The 21804-nt window shown below is 41.7% G+C and overlaps 1 protein-coding gene across 1 annotated transcript in view; it reads right to left on the minus strand.

Annotated features, from left to right (window-relative positions):
* Positions 1 to 811: 811 nt before the first annotated feature.
* LOC139441592 (uncharacterized) overlaps positions 812 to 21804 on the minus strand; it is a 68917-nt gene continuing 47924 nt past the window's right edge. Inside the window, exons 2-3 of the mRNA XM_071222409.1 lie at positions 5925 to 5993; positions 812 to 4837 (exon numbers count right to left, since the gene is read on the minus strand). Of these exons, the coding sequence (XP_071078510.1) occupies positions 2755 to 4725 (1971 nt within the window). The 5' untranslated portion in view covers positions 4726 to 4837; positions 5925 to 5993 and the 3' untranslated portion in view covers positions 812 to 2754. The remainder of the gene's footprint in view (positions 4838 to 5924; positions 5994 to 21804) is intronic.

Consider the following 21804-nt stretch of genomic DNA (forward strand, 5'->3'; position numbering starts at 1 on the left):
GCCGAGCGTTCAATGTTCCCGCGATGTAGAGTGTCACTTGATACTGTGTAGTCTGTTAGCCTCCGGGACACAGGTGGCCTTGGAGTTGTGTCCCTTGGGTACGCCAGAAACCTGTGATTGTGGGATGGAATTACTGTTCGCGGCGAATATGTTTCTGGGTTTGTCAGCACAATACCCATATTCGTGGGTTTCACCAAAGTGGAAAACGCCTGATACGTGCATTATTTCAGGGTTTCCTCCAACATTAAGCTGCCACGCCGTGATATAACTCGAATATTTTATAAATGGGCGTTAAACCTACCTCACCCACTCACTGTAAGCCTCTTTTAATGTAAGAGCGAAATTCGGCAGTAATAAGTATCTTTACTTTGGTAATCTGTCATTGTAGTTGTCTGCCAGTGATTCAATCGCAACTGTTACCGTTATCTGCTCAACGGGGTCATCTGCTACGGTTGTCATTTTTATGAAGCCATTCGAGATAAGAACAGCTACCTGAAGAGACTAAGCTTTGAAGTAGCCTAATCTTTGTCTCAGGAAGATGCTCAAATTGATGCCCGACTCTAAAGTAATTCACACGTAACAATTAAATATAATTTGTTCAAATTTATGAAATTACTTTCTTAATATTAGGTATGGTGAATGGTCTATTCGACTTATTCCAAATCTTTGTTAATGTGTTGATTTGAATCCATATAAAAAAATCACACAACCATGTTAAATAAATAAGTAAATAAATAAATATTTAAATAAATAAACAATACGGAAATGAATCATTACCTTTTATATTTCTTTATTCACCTTTCTTATTAAAGTTTTGATCTAATTAACAAACATATATCTAGCATGTCAATCCGATATACCTTAGTCCCAGGCAAATACAATACAATGCATGCCAAACCAGACATATCTATTATTTTCACGACTGTTCACATTGTGCCTTTACACTTGACTTGTCCGAATTACTTTTGAAAAACAATGCATCATTCTTTAATTCACATTGATAACATATTCAGTATAAAATGTTCGAGATGCTCTATGTACAATGTCCATACGGCAATTGAAATATCACCTGTGCTTTATCACAATTAGTGTCAGTGTTCTTATGTGCAAAAATACATTTTATACAGCTGAGATCACCATCAACTTTTAGGCTCGACAAATGTCCATCATGTGACATCAAACAGTAAACTATGATCTATTCTCCGAGCGACATGACGGACAAGACTAGGTAGCAATTTTGTTAAAGGCTTGTTGAATTGGACATAAAAAAACTCACATCTTGCCACGTCGCCCATCTTCGTGTGTCATTCCGCAATAAAAGATGCTAAAAGAACTATGGAACACTTACATGGTAAAAAGCAGCAACAGATGTCAACGTACTGTTGATGCAATATAATAAGTACAAAAACATAGCTACAATGCAGTTCTCATCTTGTGACATGCATGATACCTGCTGCCAAAGTTAAGACTTTGGAAATGTACAGCATATGTTTGCAGATGTGCGGCTGTTATTGTTCGTTTGTTCGTTCCTTTGTTGTTTAACGCCGCACTCACCGGTATTCCAGCTATATGATGGCGGTCTGTAAATAATCGAGTATGGACCAGACCATCCAGTGATTGACATCATGAGCATCGATCCACGCAATTGGGATACGATGACATGCATCAACCAAGTCAGCGATCCTGACCAACCGATCCCGTTAGTCGCCTTCACGTATGAGTTGCTGAAGACCCTATTCTGTCCCGGATCTACGACGGGTCAGGTTTAAGGGTGTTATTGAGTATTTGAAGACAGGATAGTTGATCTGAATCAAACATCTTCAGCATACTGTTTATCGTCATGGTAAATTGCTACTATTATCAGTAAGCTTCGGTTACACTCTCTTTCTACCTGAACTCTACGTCACTTTGGTATTCTATGACGTCACGAAACAATTAATGACGTCATATGCTTCCATGAAGGGTGTGAAATCGAAGGTGTCCTGTTATGTACAATAATAAACCTAATATATGCAGTATGCACCGGCCCTTGGTTAATTCTACGTTTTTGTTCAAATTTTGGATTACAAAATAAAAGATCCCCATCAGGGAAAGCTTTAATATGAAGTGAAAAGTCCGAAAGTTCAAATTGCAGGACACTCATATTTTACAGTTTACACGTTCATTAGAATCAATGAAGTTATTAAAATGTCGTTTGATTCTATATTGTGTGAGTAATACATCCCATCTTCTGGAATTTTCAACCCGTTCAGAATAATCTTGTTTTGGATGTATTGAATTAGTTGCATTCCTAAAAGAACCAGAATATGTTCATAGCTTTTCATTGAAGGCAATGTTCCACATTCCTATAGCAGCTTCATCGGGTCTTATGACCAACATTTCTACCTTCTATATACAAGGGAAAAGTCAACAAAACAGTAGGAAAGATCATGTTGTCTTGTGTTCACTTAATTTATAATATGTCTGCACATTATAGATCATGGCCAAATGTTGGTAATGTAAGTGACATGTGCTGGGATCGCTAAGCTACATCCCTACAATGCTTCGAGTTCAGACGTAACATCTATTTGTTTGATAATTTTATGTTTTGAAAGTTCAGGAATAACGTTTAACATGGATATATGAGATGATACGAGTATATTTATGCCTGTTGTGTCTACCTGCTTTGCTATTGAGTAAAGTTGTTACAACGTACGTACCTGTGACCATTTTTGGATGTCTAAAGGGTTGCCAGAACCATTGTATGCCTACTCATCAGACACTAGTGCACTTAGATAGTTTGCTTAAACTACTTGTACTATCTTCCTCTGAACTCTGCGGCTCAATCGAATGAACACTTGTTCTGGGTAAACTCCCAGACTTGGGCAGAATTCTTGGCTTTTCAGAAAGCGATGACACCCTTTCCATTCTCTCCAAAGTCTCATGTTTGAAGCTTCGCCGAATCACAAGCTTCTCATCCTTTGTCTTTTCGTCCTTTGACTTGTCATCCTTGGTCTTGTCTTCCTTTGGCTTCTCATCCTTTGTCTTGTCCTCCTTTGGCTTCTCCGTTGCGTCTGTTGACTCTTTCGGATTAGATGTCTGTTTCGTTAGTATTTTAATATTCTGGACCTTTGAGGGATCTGGTTTCATCTTTGGGACCTCTTTTACTTTTTGCGATTCATGCTTAACCCTTTGAGGTTCTGCTTTAAGCTTGGTGGCGTCAGCTTTGGTAAGACTGTCCTCTTTTACCATTTTATGTTTGCCAATGCTGTCTTCCTTCACAACCTTCGGCTTTGGAGCCTGGGTTGGTGACTTCATTTCATGCGCAGGGGCTTTAGTCTCATCTTTAGATCCTTTTGACAAAGATTTTGTTTCTTTAAGTGGCACCTTTCCTTTTTCCTTCGGCCCTTCCTTCGGCGCTTCCTTCGGCGCTTCCTTCGTGGCTTCCTTCGGCGCTTCCTTCGGCGCTTCCTTCGGCGCTTCCTTCGAGGGTAATTTTCCAGGACTTGGTTTTGGAGTAGGTGTTGCAGAGGAACAAGGAGACGTCTTCTCAAAGACGTCTTCATTCTTGTCCTCAGGAAGCGATTGTGTCTCAAGACTTGTGCTTGTGCCAGCTTCCGACGGAGGCGATGTTTCCTGAGAGCTTGGAGCTGTGGTTATGATGGTGGGAATCTGAGGTGCCTTTAAAATCCTTGTCTCAGACTGGCCATTGTTTATGCTTCTGTATGTAGACATGGAGGCGCCATCTGTGGAGTCATCCTTAGCATCATCACTCTCTGATGGGAAATTAGGTCGAAATAATCCCGAATGATGTGCGGCTCCGACTCCTGCAATCAGGGCAGCTGCACTTTGACTCACAACTGGTAGGTCAACGCCAGATGTATCTCCCTTTTCTAACTTCTTAGAATCAAGGTAGATTTTCTGTCCAGAAAGCCGCATCCCCTCAACAATTCCAGTTGTAGTAAACTTGATTGCATACCTAGCAACCTTTGCGTCCTTAGCAGACTCGTCAATGATTTCGGCTGAAGCTTTATAATCGGCGAAGACGTCTTTGAGGTCGCTTATAAAAACTGTTGCATAAAGTTCATGGTCTCGTTTTCTCCTGATGTATACTGGCGCTGTTCCAGTCGGCATTCTCATCAATGTCTGCACCATGAACTCAGCTGATATTTCCTTCTCAGTGAAGGCAACATTGGCAGTGTAGTTGCAGTTCTCCTCAACGTTGATATCACTATTGGCCTCAAATGTCAACGTTTCGTCGAACGTTTCCCCGGTAGTTTTGGATATTTGAAGTCTCATGTCAACATCTCCTCCTTGAGACAGCATCTTCGGTAATCCAAGTTTGAACTGGGCCTTTCCGCCAATAGAAAATCCTCTCTGAAATGTGACGCTGATCGTGGCCTTCCTTGTCCTTTCTATTCTGAACTTGTATGTCTGACTTCTGTTGGTATTGTTTCTAAACTGCGTCTGCAGGACCGATGTTTCTGGGATAGAATGCCCGGCTGCTGCTTTGGGTTTTGTTTTGGAATCCTTTGTTTTTAGAATCGTGTCAGAGTCTTCAAAATGGAAGTAGTTCATAGGAACCTCAATATCAAAATCACGTCTTCGCAGGAATATCTTTTCAACTGGTCCACTTTTTTCTTTAAAGTCCTTCCAAGCATAATCTTGCAGTATTCGTTCCACATCGAGTATTGGAGGCGTTTCCAAAGACCGCTTACCACACGAACAAATCATGGCTATTCTCATCTAGGCTATCTTACAACTCTGGGTTTCGGCCCTTGCATAGATCAATCGCCGCTAGGTGGCGATGTCTTCAGAAATCAGGATGTTTTAAGCTTTGAGGTATGCTGACACCACTCTGAAACAATAAAGAGAACATATTCAACTCTGTTGCTTGTTGATGCTGAATATATCTTGTCAGCTACCGATTATATTTATTATTAAATCGCCTGAATCACTCTATGACTAAAGAATAATTTATAATGTATTTCATTTTGGGACACAGTGAACTCTTCCCATGTTATTCTGTAAGACATTCGAAGCTAATCAGCGGTCTCATACATCTTTACAAATATCCCCCACAATCGATATAAATTTATGTCTGTGTCATGTCCCTGGACATGATACAAATATGTGGACCAGCTTCAGTTTCAATTAGGGCATGGCGTTCGACTGTTAACCATTGCGGTATATTTTATGCGCCCTTTATCTAGAAGTTAGATTTAAAAGATTACGTGTATTAACGTTTCTCGTGTCTTGCGTTACCAATATGTCATGCAATAACCAGCCAAACTCTCATTAATTAAAACATGCCTCAAATTACGAAACTCATTTTCCATAGAAGGCAAAAACGCAATCGATATTTGACTTGAGGCTGCATTCGGTAGTATTTCAGTTCCATCACTGCGTGTCGGTTTAATGTAGGATGCAAGCCAAATGAGGCTTATCACATTGATGAAATTCACGCACGCATCTGATATAGTCAAACCAGGGCGATTCTGGAATCAGAAGCCCCTAACAGCGGATCTTGTAACAACTGATTCGCGTAACTAAGACCATACGTCGCCAAGGATCACCGAGGGAATAATCGTCATTATTCTGTGTAGTATATTATATAAGGCAACATCCCCGATACCTATTCATAACCATAGTATCATTCGGAGCTTGCTTCATACGACACAACGCTAAATGACCCCATCCAATCAATTAACTCTGGTGAAGGAAATGCTGTGTCGAAGATATCAGTGATGAAGATGGTCACGGCGCTATGGTGATGAATGGCACCAGCGAAAAAAAAAAAAAAAAAAAAAAAAAAAAGAATTGTGTCTATCTTGGCACCAGTGCGTTCATTAAAATTGAATGGGGATGGAATGCTCTTGATAATCGACGATGGAAGGTTTAATTTATACAGCGAGTTCTTAAACCAGTACACTATGTTTACCTACTTTACAACACTTTGTGTTGACGGAAGAGTTCTCATAGAGCGCCCATTTTCTCTATCAGTGGACAGGCATCTGAAACAGCAAAACACATTTGATAATCATCGTCTCATTACTTGCAAACTGCTCTCGTCTCACAAGTGTAAATATTCACACGATTGCTTATGTGACGTTCTAATATATTACTTTCCGAAAACAAATTAATATATTATCAGGTACTTCGTTGTGCGGACTGCGTTTGACATTGAAAAATGATCCTAACTCTCTAATCATTTGTAGGGGCACTGATGACCCAGTCGTCTTAGGCGCCGCGATTCGCTGTGCAGAGTTGCGTCCCTTCGACACGCCAGAAACCTATGATTGTGGCTTCGAATCCCGGTTCGTCCCGATTATGTTTCAAGGTTTGTCAGCACTATAACCAGGCTCGTGGGTTTCACCGATGTGGTAAACGTCTGAGACCTGTATCACTTCGGGTTTTCCTCCCACATTTCCTCCCGCGATATAACTGGAATACTGTTAATAACGGCGTTAAACTCAACTCGCTCACTCACTGCTAATCACTTGCAGCAAAGTAGCTGAAATAACTCACATATAGAATCAAGACAATCTTATCAAATTATGGATGGTTGGTGTTTTTTACACAGTTAGACATGGTCCTGGGAGACATTTTCTTCTAAGCTGATAATACTCATTGCAAGGACAACGCATAACATTGTATATTCATGTAAGGGAACCTCCATACAAAATATAATCAACAAGGGAAACAGCTTGGCGATATCATGTTTGCGATGACACACATCAGCCATCATTTTGATCAGATGCTCATGAGGAGCTGCCAATGTGATTAAACGACACTATTCCTGAGACAATAACAACTAAAAACGTTTAGCGTTTCTGTAGCACCACTATCTCTAGAATCGAAAGTCATCAGCGGGATATCGCAAAATAAGTACATTGACAAAGTGGTAACTGGAGTGTTCATTGACAAATTTATGGAACTGGCGGCCCAGCTTCTGAGAAAGTTGACCTCCATCTCAGACACTGGCCAAGGCTGAATCAATTAACACTGTATAGCGTTTGATGTCCCGACGCCTACAGACTCTATAATTCAATAGCATTAATGAAACAGTGTTATGTGATGTTGTGAGAACATCCTCCTGCGTGCTGAAGTGATTAGTGACGGACCATTATATGTTTATTATGTTTTTGGGGGAGTGTGATGAGGGGGTTGGGGACAGAGAGGCCTGGGATACGCGTTTGAGACAGACTACTTATTCAAATCATGATATAATTTTTCAAGAATATTCGGGAACAGATAATCCCAGCACTCGCTTCATTTTCAAGTCTCTAGATACCTGAAATAATATATCAAGTATGTTGTAATATACACTAGGAGATACATATGAACATACAGGGATTATGAATGATTCAAATAGGATATCGTCTCAAAAGATAGTCTTTGAATTTGTATGACACCAATTATATGAAACATGATTTAATGGATGTACCTGAGTCTTTCCCGTGAAGCTTATTCGTTAAAAAACACACGAAAGCCAGATACATACACTCTTCAAAAAAAGAAACGCACAGGCAGTATGTTGTTAATTGAACCTGACAACACAGACAATCCGGTATAAAAATTGGATATATGTTATTGGAAAATGTTGGTGGTCTGATATTCGACAAACGGTGCGTCATCACGCAGCCATTGTCGATTTGCAAACGGCATTGTTATCAAATTTGTTAAAAAATGTCATGGAGGAAAACAGCAAAGAAACTTATGGCATTCGTTACTCGTGGTCGTGGCTGTAAAGCGGCAAACATAAGCCAATAATTTGTCATTCAATTGTCAACATTTTATATGGTCGAACTTGGCGGGACTCAGCCCTGCCGATCGTAACATCTCCATAGGACATATCCAAAGAGGGGAATAGGACATATCCAAAGAGGGGAATAGGACGTATCCAAAGAGGGGAATAGGACATATCCAAAGAGGGGAATAGGACATATCCAAAGAGGGAATAGGACATATCCAAAGAGGGGAATAGGACATATCCAAAGAGGGGAATAGGACATATCCAAAGAGGAGAATCACAGTCTTCTGTTGCACACCACTTCAACGTCCACCACAGCACCATTTGCCGCCTTCGCGGCCGATACACACAGTTCAATTCCACTGCAGATCGTCCGAGAACCACCCCTGCACAGGATTGCAACATTCGACTGTTCCCACTACGTCATCGCAATACCACAGCTACGGAGACTACAGGACGCATCCCTGGTTTGCGAGGATATCGGACCATCTTCGCGAGGCTGGAATCCAAACTCAGAAGACCAGTTATCTTCCCAGTTTTGCAACGGTTCCATCGTTGGTGCCATGCCTTACAGCCTTGGAATTTGAGAAACTGGAGACGGGTGTGGTTTAGCGATGAATCACGATTTCTTCTTCAGCGGCGAGATGGAAGACAACGTGTTTATCATCGTCGAAATGAGCGTTTTGCCACACATTGAAACATCTCCCTCTTGCAGTCAATGATTGGAAGAAGGTGAGATTGAAGAATTTGATTCATGTAGCGATTTGCTGTCAAATGTCCCCGAACCACAATCAAGTTAGATCTCGTGGTGTAGGATATGGCCACCCCACACCATGATACTATCGCCACCGAATTCGTCGTATCCTCGTACACAACAGGACAACGCTCCAACGCACACAGCTCGTGTCACGGTAGACTACCTTCATAATGCTAACATCAACGTCCTGCCCTCCAGATCTCAACCCAATCGAACACCTCTGGGATGAACTCGATCGACGTGCTCGATCAGAACACGACGCAGACTCCCACAACTGGCCAACGCGTTACAAGCAGAATGGCACAGGATTCTTACACTTATCAAGTCACTGCCGAGGAGATGCAGAGCCGTGATTGCTGCTCGGGGCGGACACACGAGATACTGAGTTCAGCGCAACCTTGTGGCCTTATGTGACATGACAATGAACAGTTTTCAATGACTTTGTACAGCCACAACATGTAACTTTTGAGCTTCAAAATTTCATATTTTTATCTATGATATTAAATTAAATATATGGTCTTTATCAGGTACAATAAATTTACTAAACATCTACCTGTGTTTTTTGGAAGAGTGTATATTAAGTTCGATGTCTCAGATGTTGAGTGAGTGAATTCGATTTAAGGTCGCATGGAACTATTTATCAGCTTTATCACGTCGAGTCTACACATTGTTGGATGAAAGCCAAAAATCCCCATGGTCATCTGTATGAAACAAAGGAACAGGTTCTGACAAGGGTGCTGATCGTAGTCGGATCAAATCTGGGAATCGAACGAAAGATCACAGTACTGTATCTCCCTTTACGTGTTGGTATCTAACGACGAGAGTGAGTGAGTTTATGTTCCTTGCAATATTGCAGCAATATCACTCACGGGATACCACAAATGGTCTTCACACATTTTACCAACAAGATACTCAAGCCCGATGAAGAAACACGTACATAAACTACATTGAACCAGCATGAGATTCGACGAGTGAATCCGCGGTAGAATAGGTCTTCAGCAACCCATGCTTGCCGCAAAAGGCGACTATGCTTGTCGTAAGAGGCGACTAACGTGATCGGGTGGTCAGACTCGCTGACATGGGCAATGCATGTCATCGTATCCCAATTGCGTGGATCGATGCTCATGATGCCAGTCACTGGATTGGATTGTAAAGACCGACGTCATATAGCTGGAATATTGCTGAGTGCGGCGTTAAACAACAAACAAACAAGCATAAGATTCAAACCCGATGAACAACTGAATGAACTACTAGGCTACCACACCGTCCGCTAACGACAAGAAGATACCAGTAACGCCAGCTGCCCTCAGTAACTTGTTCACCTTTTCTTCTCCTATAATTCTGCACAGCCACTCAGCTGTCAGTCCCGAAGGACTTCACAACGTCCCGTTGACCTTTACGTTTCTTTCTGTCTTCAGTTGTGCCCGACTTCATGAGTGAAACGGTAAAGGATAAGCTGCCCACATAGAATGCGAATGTCAACTCCTGACGCTACACCTGCCAGTATCCCCTTGACTAGCATGTCAATTCCATGAAAACGCGGAAGCATATGAACTGACGGTAATTCATTTGGGAATGTTCAATGGAGAAACTTGTCTATAGAATGGTATGAAACTCATGCAATCTCCGAATGCTTTTTTTAAAACAACATAAAATGTTCGCATTCGGAAATGATAAAACAAGTTTTACGCCATCAATTTATTTTCCCCTTGCATTGTCCTTTTAGTGAGTGAGCGCATTTGTTTTTACTCCGCTTTTATAATATTTCGAAATATCACGGAGGGGGACACCAGAAAATCGCTTACATATTTTAACCATATGAGGAATCAAATTCGCGTTTTCGTCATAATAGGTGAACACAATAAGCTGCAGGCAAAGCTTTTCTTGATTTCCGGCGGTCGTAGAATGTGGTGCGAGCCCAAATGCATGCTATAATTCTTTAATCAACGTTTCTGTGGAGGCTCTATGTATATTGTGATATTAAATGATTAGAGAGAATTACGGATTTGTTAGTGTAAGTATTAGTATCAACTATACCATGGATTTGGAAATTACTTGATGCTGATTGATCAATCAGAGGTATCAAATCCCAATAACCCTCTCAGTTTGAAACAGCCGATTCCACCGCCGCGTCGCCGCCGAAGCTAATAGGGATAGAAATTAGGGTCTCTCTCAATCATTGTCGGTAGTCATTTACAAAATTATATATACAGTTATAGGTTACAAAATATTTATTTGCGGTTATCACTATATTCAACGTATTTGTGGCAATATATTTTGGGCACGACAGATATCGACTGGGAAAGTGCATTTCAAATTTTACGGACGACATATAGCTTGAAATATGATAATACTTTTCTGTAAACGACTGTGACGTCACAATGGTCAAGATGAGCGCAATTCTCCGCGTCACAGAGTGCGGTGTGATGGCCATAAATAAATGAATTATGTGAGGCTTACTTAATTAATTTAGGGGTGGCCACGACGCTTTGGCTCACAAAATTACTGTGCTACAGACTCCCAATGCTTGTTTTTTTTGCGAGTAAAGCAAGTTCCTGCACGAAACTGTTTAATAGCTTTAAGCAGTGGTTCTTCACTTCAAATAGTGAACCACTAAAAACAATGGACAATACCATTGTCACCCACTTAGTATCTGAGCTAACTCCGAAGTGTTCGTGTTCAATTTTGTCGTGGTATAATTGAGATAAACATACATTGCGATCAATGTACTGCTAGATTACATGTACATTAATCTACGGCTATAACGAATTCGCTTATAACGAACTGACGGATATAACGGACTTACTTTTTTGGTACAGACTATTTTCTGTAGTTATGCTGTATATATGCTTATAACGAACTACGGTTATAACGAACTCAAATTAGTAGTCCCTTTGAGTTCGTTATAACCGTACTTTACTGTACATTTAACCACACCAAATATAATACTTCAACCTCACCTTGGGCGTTAGGTTCTTAATTCAAAGGATGGTTGAATCGACGGGTAACCCGGCTCTTCATTTAAAACTCAGCATGCATATCTCCTAGTCAGCCTTGGGTGAGTTTTAGCCCCCGAGCATCCCCAACAATGGCCGATAGTGAGAATAAGCATTGATTCCCGCTGCCAGAGCACTTTGAAACATGTCGCAGTTGTTTCTTTGGAACTATCGCTCGTGCATTCCATACTACACATTAACAGTTATGTGTTCCACTGAGGTCGAATGTAGTATTCCTGTCGCTTTAAAGAGCCATTTTGCCCAAAGTCTGTGATTAAGCAGGGGATATACAATTGTCTAAGCGTAAAATCGGCTTTGTGGGATGTGCGCCTGGTTATGTAATGCTTCTGGGATTCAAAATAATGTGTTAGATGAAGTTCTGATGAGGATGGCAAAGTGATGGTGTTTCTAGATGTCGCGCACAATAGGTGAGGTGAAGTGAAATTGGGTTTAACGACGTGCATGTACGTGTGTGTGTTTGTGTGGCTGCTTGTACTAGTCCGGACTGATACCGATTTATAGTGCTAGCTCACTGAGATACCATGCCGCAGTTTAACATGAATACCCCACTCAGACACAGTATACTGACTCCGAGCCTACCAGTCCTTGTTCTAGCCCCTTAATGCCGAGCGCCATACAGGGTAACAACAAGTACCATCTTTTAACGTCTTTTGGTATGACGCGGTCGGGGATCGAACCCCGGATCTTCCGCTCTCCGGGCGGACGCTCTACCACTAGACCACGGAGGCGGTCGCACAATAGGTGATCATATTAATATCAATAGTGTAACGATAGCAAACTAAATAAGAAACAGTTGCGTCCTCGCGGGCAACAAATATCGCAACGATGACAATTGTAGGTTACTGTTTCCTCTGCAGCACAACAGCTGGGTTGCTAGTATTGGTTGTGTTTAATGCATTTTCTTCAAATGCCGAGTATCAGTCGCCACAGATTCAAAATAATGAAGTTCTACAGAACTGTATTCCTTTAAATAGGATCATTATCGAGATGAAAATTTTGGCACTGATCGTGTCTGGTAGTGTCTGTTCCTCTGGCACCGGTGGTATTTATGTTGTGACTTGAACGCTCTTTATTGCCAAGGGTAACTTTATAACCTCCACTGTAGAATTTTAAAGAGCAAGTCTGTTTGATCTGCCTTAACGATATGCAATACCTGCATTTAACGGGGCAGGGTTGATCGTATGTTTTTTTCCTTGCTGATAAAATGTTGTTTACTGAAAATCCACCATCTAATGAGAAGTGAAAGGGGCCCACTGTTTGAACTTTATTCAATACTCAGTGGTAGTTCTTCCTCCGTAAATTAGATTTCCATCGCGATAAGAACATAGTGAATTCTAAACATGCCATCAGAATGTTTAAGAAATCTGTCTTTGAACTTAAGACCTTTGGGCGAAAACGCACATTAGGAACTCAGACCATCTGAAATCTTTAATCCTTTGCAAATTTAAAAGGCTAAAAAGTGGGAATTTCTAGTTACAACGAATCTGCCATCATTTGATCGATCGAATCTCTTCAGAAACACCCTCTAGACATTTTAAACCATTTTCGCAGCACTAGACAAGGTTTCTATCAAACACTAGTAGATGGGGGCAATTCTGGGGGCAATTCTGGTTGGTTTTACCCCCAAAATCAATAGGATATAATCCTATTTAACCCAGGGCCGCCACTTGTAAAATATATGCTTCCAATCAATTAGTGTTCCAAATGAAAGTACAGGGTCTGCAATATTTCCTTCCACTGATGGCTTTCCAACAGCGTGAATACAAATCAGGGCATCTGGATGGGCGACCAGCCAAAAAATGTCCAGTAATTCATCATAGAAGTGTTTTAATTTCATTAAAAAGACAAGCAAAGGTTTACGACGCCGGCGGTTTGTTGCACTTCTTGACATGAGAATACAGCATGCCGTTACGAGGACGTGAGTCTGGATGTTTTGCCTGTTACTGGCGAATCGCTTCGCAGAGTTGCGTTCCTTTTTACTTGTTGCTGATGTTGAATCCAGTTTCGCAACAATTATGATTACATAGCACCATTCCCGTTGCTCAGTACATACAAAATACACCATACCCTTGACTCATCATAAGTAGTATGCATTATGGTACGTCAGTACCTTGCCACGGTGTGTTTAGCAAATTGATAAACGCCTGTGGCGTGCGTCTCTGCGTTTTCCTCACACTTCATTCTGACATGCGGAGATGTATCTGAGATACTCCCCCGTTTGCTAACGCACCCACCTCTACGTTTACTTATAAGAGGACGCGCTTGTAAAACAGCTACTTGCACTAAGACTGTCCAAGCTAAACCTTTGGGATACCTAGTGGTTAAAGCGTTCGCTCGTCACGCCGAAGACCAGGTTCGATTCCCCACATTGGTACAATGTGTGAAGCCCATTTCCGTGCTATTGCCAACTTTCCACCCTTGCCGAACTAGGCTAGAATTCCTTGGCTCGATTGTAGCGCCACCAATGGTTGTTACGAGTTATGTCCCTTCTATGCCTCTCATATGGACCAATCAGATTCCACCTCTCGTATCACTTGCATTTGTTTCAAACAAAATGGCGGCGCCCAGACAAGACGATGTGATCGACAATCAAGATAAAATTGTGATAAAACGGGTCTTACATCGCGAAGTGCATCATATCATATGATCACCTTGATTAAAAACTTGAAAAGATTTGGAAAATAGCTGTTGACAACGAGTTGGCGGTGCACATGCTTTGCAAATCCTGCAATCGACCGAACTTTGCATGACATTCGATTTTGGTTCGCGATTTTGATTGGATTATGCTTAGACTCGTTAGTCAAGCCAAAATCTAACTCCATAACACCAGCCTAGTTCGGCAAGGCTGGAAACTAGACTTTTATAATCAGTTAACTACCTTGCCTCGGGAAGATGTGCTATTGCTGGACTATTGCTAAATGCAGGGCAAAAACATACTCAGTCACCAACATTCAGTATATATATAGAATACCATATATTGGGTAAGGACGTACCACTGCTATATAGAAAACAGTGTTTGGGTAACAAAGCACCATACATGGGCTCGTGGGGTTTTAGGAAATTGATAAACCACGGTCTCTCAGGACCTTCTTCGTACATCATTCTGACAGGCCACGCTGTATCTAAAATTCTCGCCCTCCTCTACACTCGCGGATAAGGAGGATGCTCGTACACTGCTATTCATCCAAATAGCACTGTCCGATGTAAACCGTCGTCCCATACTTTGCCGACCTAATATTGATTACGTAACATGACTTTACTTTATGGATAATCTCATTATGTCCCTTGCTGATAACATCTGGCTGCAATTCGACTTAATGCATTGTTCTTTGAAACACAGCTCAAACCATATGATATTCCCTTGGCCTGAAAGGTGTTTTTTTATAATGCCACTCACAAACTCGTTCGCTACCACGTTGCATTATTGTGTGTCAATCGTTGAGGTACAACCTTGATAGGTAGAAAGACATTTAAAGTGTTGACTTACGTTTTACGTTTTTGGTCAGAGCAACAGGATGCTCAATCTCATTAAAATCAGATCTTAGCTAAACAAAGATCTGGGGACATTCCATTACGGGTCACCGACCTTTCGCGAACTCTGACCGACAAATGGAAGTACTGACAAGAAGTCGACATTACCCAATCAGAAGGCAGCTTTCTCGTGCTTTACGGCACTAATTTCTAATTGGCGACTACGGTTCGAAAGTATTTTGACAAATCCTCGCTTAAAAATTTGAAACCTGAACAAAAGAACATTCTCGAATGGCTAATAGTGGTCTAGATTGTATAGATTCAGTCGTTTAGCCTTTAACTATAGTTCGGAATACCCCGTTTTAATGTTTTCGATTAGAAATCACATTCCGACTGTCACTTTCAAGATCTGGTAAGCGACGCTCTGATTGGTCGGATGAAAGGTCGTTCTGACGTGACCCCTAGTGTTTAGCGGTAGCGAGAACTAAGATCTGATTTTCAAGAGATTGCAGGATGCTCATACTAAATGCTATGAGATAATGATTCTTAAAGTTGCAGGATTCAGTCGACTTCAATACAGATCCATCCTAGGGGCATCCTTTCACTAGAAGACATCATTATTTTCTCACAATTGACAACGCTGTACATGTAGACACCAATTTATGTACATGTGTCTTCACATAAACACGTATACATTGTTTACATGGGTGCGTTCTGTACATGTCATATCTGCAACAAATATTTACCCTTGTAAAGATGTCATTTGAAAATACTTTGGCTTTAAAGCACTGTCAAGTAAGTAAATGTATGCATTTCTTTCCGTGTGTAAGTCGTCACATACACGTAGCAGTAAATAGCGAAGCGAATAGGTTCCCCTTACTCCATGATGGTCGGAGAGACTAAAATTAGTGGTTACAATCTGTAACCTGTAGTTTGTTTGTTTGTGTGTTGTTTAACGCCGCACTCAGCAATATAACATTTATATGCCGGCGCTCTGTACATAATCGAGTCTGGACAATAAACAATCCAGCGATTGACATCATGAGCATCGATCAACGCATTTGGGATACGACATCAACCAAGTCAGCGAACCTGACCACCCGATCCCGTTAGTCGCCTCTTACGACAAGCATAGTCGCCTTTTACGGTACGCATAGGTTGCTTAAGACTTATCCTACCCCGGGTCTTCACGAATGGTAACCTGTACTACGTTGTATTACCCGACAGTGCAGATCGGTCCTACTGCCATCAACCCCCATTTTTCTGACTCAAGCTTACTACAAAATTATTTTATCAAATGACCCTTATCATGATGCCATCAGCTTGTTTGATTAGGTGACATGAATGTCGAGTTTCCTTATTATTATCACAAGGGCGAGGACTGACAATCGGCCTTTGAATTAACTTTTATTCATGTGTTAACTCAGCCTAGGTTTACGCGTAATGAGCTGACGTTTTTCTACACTCTCTAATTGAAACGGTTTGTCTAATAAATTGATTTGATGATGGTTTTTCACTTTCTGTTTTACATTTTGAGTGAGATCAAAAGAAAACAATTTCACAACTGAATTATTTTTTTTATACTGCTGATTCAATTTGGTTCCGTGATGGTTGTTCGCAAGACTCTGAGGCTCCATATGATGGTCAATTCTATGTTGCATCGGTTAATGGTTAATTAACGTTCACGTTGAGACAGAAAAAAGTGATATCTGCAATTAATCATAATACTGTTTTCATCTGCATTGGTAGTATAACCAAGACAATTTTATTCAATTTAGAATAAAATTGGCTCGGTAACAATACCAATGCTTTGGTACTGTGACCGAACGCTTTAAAATGCAGCAACTGATCTCCGTCGTTCAATGCTGTTATCAATCTTGCTGAAAGACCAAACTGACGCTATCGCTATCGTGGGCCTTACGATACGTTGCGGAAAATGGTATGGTTGGCATTTCGGGCTTGTATATTCGTATTGACTTGACATGTGTTCGTTGAGTCTCTTTCACAAATTGGCATGCTTCATTCAAAGACTTGCTGATAATTTACTTCGACTCTCAGGTACTTTGTTTATCAGATTTGCAAAAGAGTAATGAGCAGTTCAACAAAATTTATCGATGAACGATTTTCTGCTGCTTAGGAGGAGGTTGTCTCATCATATGCCACACTTAAACGTTCGGTGAAGGAATTTCAGCGTGAGGAAGAGTGTTTGGAAAATGAACCTCTATCCGGTCGAGCCACAACCAGCACCACAAAAGAAAACATTGAAGTCTTCCACATCCTCGTTCTGAACAAAAGGCGCATCACGCACCCTGAGCAAGGGGAGGCCACAGGCTTCACGTATAGGTCAATAGACGTGTGGCCCTTCCGTGCAAATATGCATGAATGCTATGGGATGAAGTAGACGATACGCAGGTCACAGCCTCGAACGCCCACGATTTTCATTTTAGGTTAATGGCAGGTAACGATAATTGGACATATAACTGTAATCCTGAGGTGAGGTGAAGTGGGGTCTAACGTCGCGTCCAAGATTATTGCACTTATATAGCGACGTGCATGCACGTGTGTGTGTTTGTGTGGCTGCTTGCACTAGTCCGGACTGATGCCGATTTATAATGTTAGCTCACTCAGATACCATTGAGTTTAACATGAATACCCCACTCAGACACAGTATACTGACTCTGAGCCGACCAGTCCTTGTTCTAACCCCTTAATGCCGAGCGCCAGACAGGGTAACAACAAGTACCATCTTTTAACGTCTTTTGTTATGGCGCGGCCGGGGATCGAACCCCGGACCTTCCGCTCTCCGGGCGGACGCTCTACCAGTAGACCTCGGAGACGGTCTGTATTCCTGAGTTAGTGAAAAAATGAGCATTGTTTTCCCGTTCTTTTAGCAAGCAATATTCCAGTAATATCTGGGCGAGGACATGTGGGGAATCGGAGCCGGTCTTCCGCGTGACGAGCGAACGTTTTAACCACGCGGACAACAAAAGCCCTTAGAATAAGGAGACTTCGCGTCTCCCAAAACCAAGAAGTTTAAAGCAACCGGATCCGTTGAGAAAGTTGGGGCTAACTTCTTCTTGTATGATACCAATCGGTGATTTACTTGGGAAACAATGACTACTGAATATCATGCCACTTTATTGGAACGATTACGGTAGTCCATCAATGATTAACGTCGCGGCAAACCTTGGCTTGGTGTCCATCATGACAGTGATGACGTTCACACCAGGCTTTTATTTCTACTAAACACCAATCACTCACGACAAAAACTCACGACATCAGCTAAGTTATTTGTATGGTAAGTATAAAACGTTTTGGTACCCCCGAGTTCTTCCTTGGTAAGCATGGGTGCCTTGAAATGATGGACTACCATTGTAGAGCAGTTGCCGGAATGCTAATGCTAAGGGACATGACCCCGCACTGCAAAGTGTTGCGATTAATAAGCACTTTCACGTATCAAAATCACGATATGTGTGACCAAGGACAAAATTACCTACTAGCAATAATGTCGATGATTGACACGCAATTTCAGATCCAGCGTAATTGGCAATAAGAAGATACAAATCCTCTTTATATAACTCATGCGTTCTTGACGGCTTATATATATATAGACCCGTATATAAGTGGCTCGTGGTCCTGTGCACAGCGCACAGGTCACAATCAGGTGAAGTTAAGGAACGTCGGTCTCGGAGAGTAGTTGGATGGGTGATCACGTTTAGCAGCTTCTCCGGAGAGTTTCTAGGGCTTCGGTCCTGCCCCACACTGAAGCACATGTACCACATGTGGTGTCTCCTTAGGCATGTGACTTTGTTCGAAATGTGCCTCTGTTCACCCAGCAGTGAGTGGGTACCCGGTAGAATGAGATGGTTATGTGGCTGTTAACCTTCTAGCGCCTCACAGGCAGCTTGGGTTGTATACTCCCTAGGGAGCTGAGAATGAAAATCGAGTGCTCACTGATCCATTGACCGGGGTAATAATAGTGTAGCGCTATGAGCATCCACTCGGTGAATGGAATCTGACGCATTATAAATGCACTTATTATTATTATTATATATTGTAGAAATGGAGACACAGAAATGGCGATTGTGCGATTGTCATATTGGCAAATGACGGTTAAGATAGAGTCTACATGGTCACGACTCCGGTCTTTCATCCCAGTTCTACTGATAGGATCTGAAGGGACCCAGCCTCACATCTCAGAAGTTCCCCGGCCAACAAATTGAAATGTCAATTCTCTCTATTTCCTCTTCAGTGTTAATTTCGCCAGATTGAGAAGAGGGACGAGTGTTCTCCGACATTCGGGAAAAATGCCAATATTAACATCCTCGCTGTGTTGGTCCTGGGTATTGGCGTTTCCTCCTTGTAGCTTCTTTTAAGTGCTTTTCTTGTTCCATTGCAGCTAGAAATTTATACATATCCTAGTCTGGGGCTGCCAGTAGTATATATACAGACCTTGGTATGGACAGGCAATCATCATGATGGTTCATTTAAGATTGTTCGTTTCATTTCGGATATCAAACTGTATTTTTAGGTACCACCGTCGATTACATTTTACATAAGATGCCGCTCGTCAATCTAAATACATGTTCTCAGCATATTGAGACATGCAATAAACTTTGAATTGAAAACAGTGTGAAGCAATGTGTTACTGGTTTCACAGAACGACCTCTTTATAAGACCAATTTGCAGTTTATACATGATAATGCTTACAGATAAACCTGTGCCTACATCTACTGAATTTGGTTCCTAGATATGTGTATGTTATTATGACTTGTATCAATAGAGTTAACGCGTTCATGTTAGCATGATTCCAGTATACACTACGCCAAGTCGCTGGGATAATCGCTGCTGGTTCAGGTCAGGACTGGAATAGCATAATTACTTTGTGTTTATCCTGGAATGGACCAGTCCCAGTGGGTAATTGTGTATGCAGTTGTTGAGCGGCTGCCCGTTCTAGTTATCGAGCAGTGTCGCCAGAACTTGGAAACAAAAGGTAACACGACTACTGTGGATTCGTCGATTCTGAAGTATCGTCGTGATTGTTATTGACCTATTTAGTAATCCTACATTTTGCTTGAATATTCTGGAAGATGAAGGGCCACCACGATGAGAACCTAGCGTGCCGGGTGGTTATGAAGGGGATGAACTGGTCACATATCAAATCACGATTGTGTGTTGATTCAACAGAAACACACAATGTTTACGGAGTAAAATATATATAATTTAATCGACGACAATATTTCTCGAACTATGGACAACTCGATATGTGTTCTGCCCCAAGCTTTATCGATGATTTTCTGAATGTGGGGTTAGGTGAAATGGGGTTTAACGTCGCGTCCAAGATCATTGCACTTATATAGCGGCGTGCATGCACGTGTGTGTGCGTGCGTGCGTGCGTGCGTGCGTGCGTGCGTGTGTGTGTGCGTGTGTGTGTGTGTGTGTGTGTGTGTCTGTTGCTGCTTGTACTAGTGCGGACTGATGACGATTTATAGTGCTTACCCACTGAGATACCATTCCGCAGTTTAACATGAATATGAATACCCCACTCAGATACAGTATACTGACTTCGATCCGACCAGTCCTTGTTTTAGCCCCTTAATGACGAGCGCCAGACAGGGTAACAACAAGTACCATCTTTTAACGTCTTTTGGTATGACGCGGCCGGATGCTATACCACTGGACCACGGTGGCGGTCTTACTGCATGTACACCTGGCCATTCATGTGTCCCGTGTTGATGATAATGTCAGTGGTTGTCTTAACATTCACATAGTAAACTAAGCACCGGTGTAATGAAACCAGTGTTCTTGTGACACTGAAGTTTCTATAATACGGACGTAGCGACCTGAGATAAACAACAGTTTTCGGCTATAGCTAATGACCTCGACCACTAACAAAATGAAAGTTTACCTGGTGAAGTGAAATGGGGTTTAACGCCGCGTGCAAGATAACTGCAATGACAGCTATGTGCATGCATATGTGTGTGTTTGTGTGTTTGTGTGTATGTATGTGTGGGTGCTTGTACCAGTCCGAATTTTTGCCAGTAGTATAGTGCTATCCCACTGAGGTACCGAGCCCCAACGCACACCAATTACAAGTCAGACACGTGGTGCTCTGGCTCTTAGACCTTCAAGAATAATGGAACAAAATACTTAAGGTACTGGCTTGTGTTGAATCCCGCCCTTGCATCTAAAGCTTCATTGCGATTCTATACCCTGTATGTATTACCAATTGTATTTCCAATTGCTTTGGTGACCCATGGGAGACAGAACCTTGATTGAAGTGTATGGCGAGACCTTCCTACTCCATCTTGCGAGACTTGGAGAACAGAACACGAAGAATGACTCGTATCCTTTCAGCAGGGAGAAGAGGGGGGTTTGGGGAAATTCTAAAAATGGCAAAGGTCTATGACTTGTGTCAATTTGCTCTGTCCTCAGATGTTAAGCTGACATGCCTTTATCAAACTAACTACTGTATGGAATGATTATACACCATACACGCTCACTTTTGGGCATTCTAGAAGTTGGTGAGGAATTTGGAAAACGTACTGAATTCCAACGTCTGCTTTATTGCAAATAGCGACGTTTCGATGTAGATTATTACACTATTATCCAGCGCGATAGCTCCAGTTTGATAACGTTATAAACATCTACACCGAAACGTCGCTACATGAGTTAAACCAGACGTTGTTATCCATAAAGTTGTACGTTTTCTTACATACATGCTCACTCTTGCAAGTGTTTCTGAGATTTATTCATATGACGCGTTGTCTTGAAAGTGTACCTAAAGACTCCTTTTGGAAACATGTTATCATCACTGAGGACATACA

The sequence above is a fragment of the Haliotis cracherodii genome, unplaced genomic scaffold, assembly GCF_022045235.1.
Source record: "Haliotis cracherodii isolate W230 unplaced genomic scaffold, xgHalCrac1.p SCAF_41, whole genome shotgun sequence".
NCBI classification, from domain to species: domain Eukaryota; kingdom Metazoa; phylum Mollusca; class Gastropoda; order Lepetellida; family Haliotidae; genus Haliotis; species Haliotis cracherodii.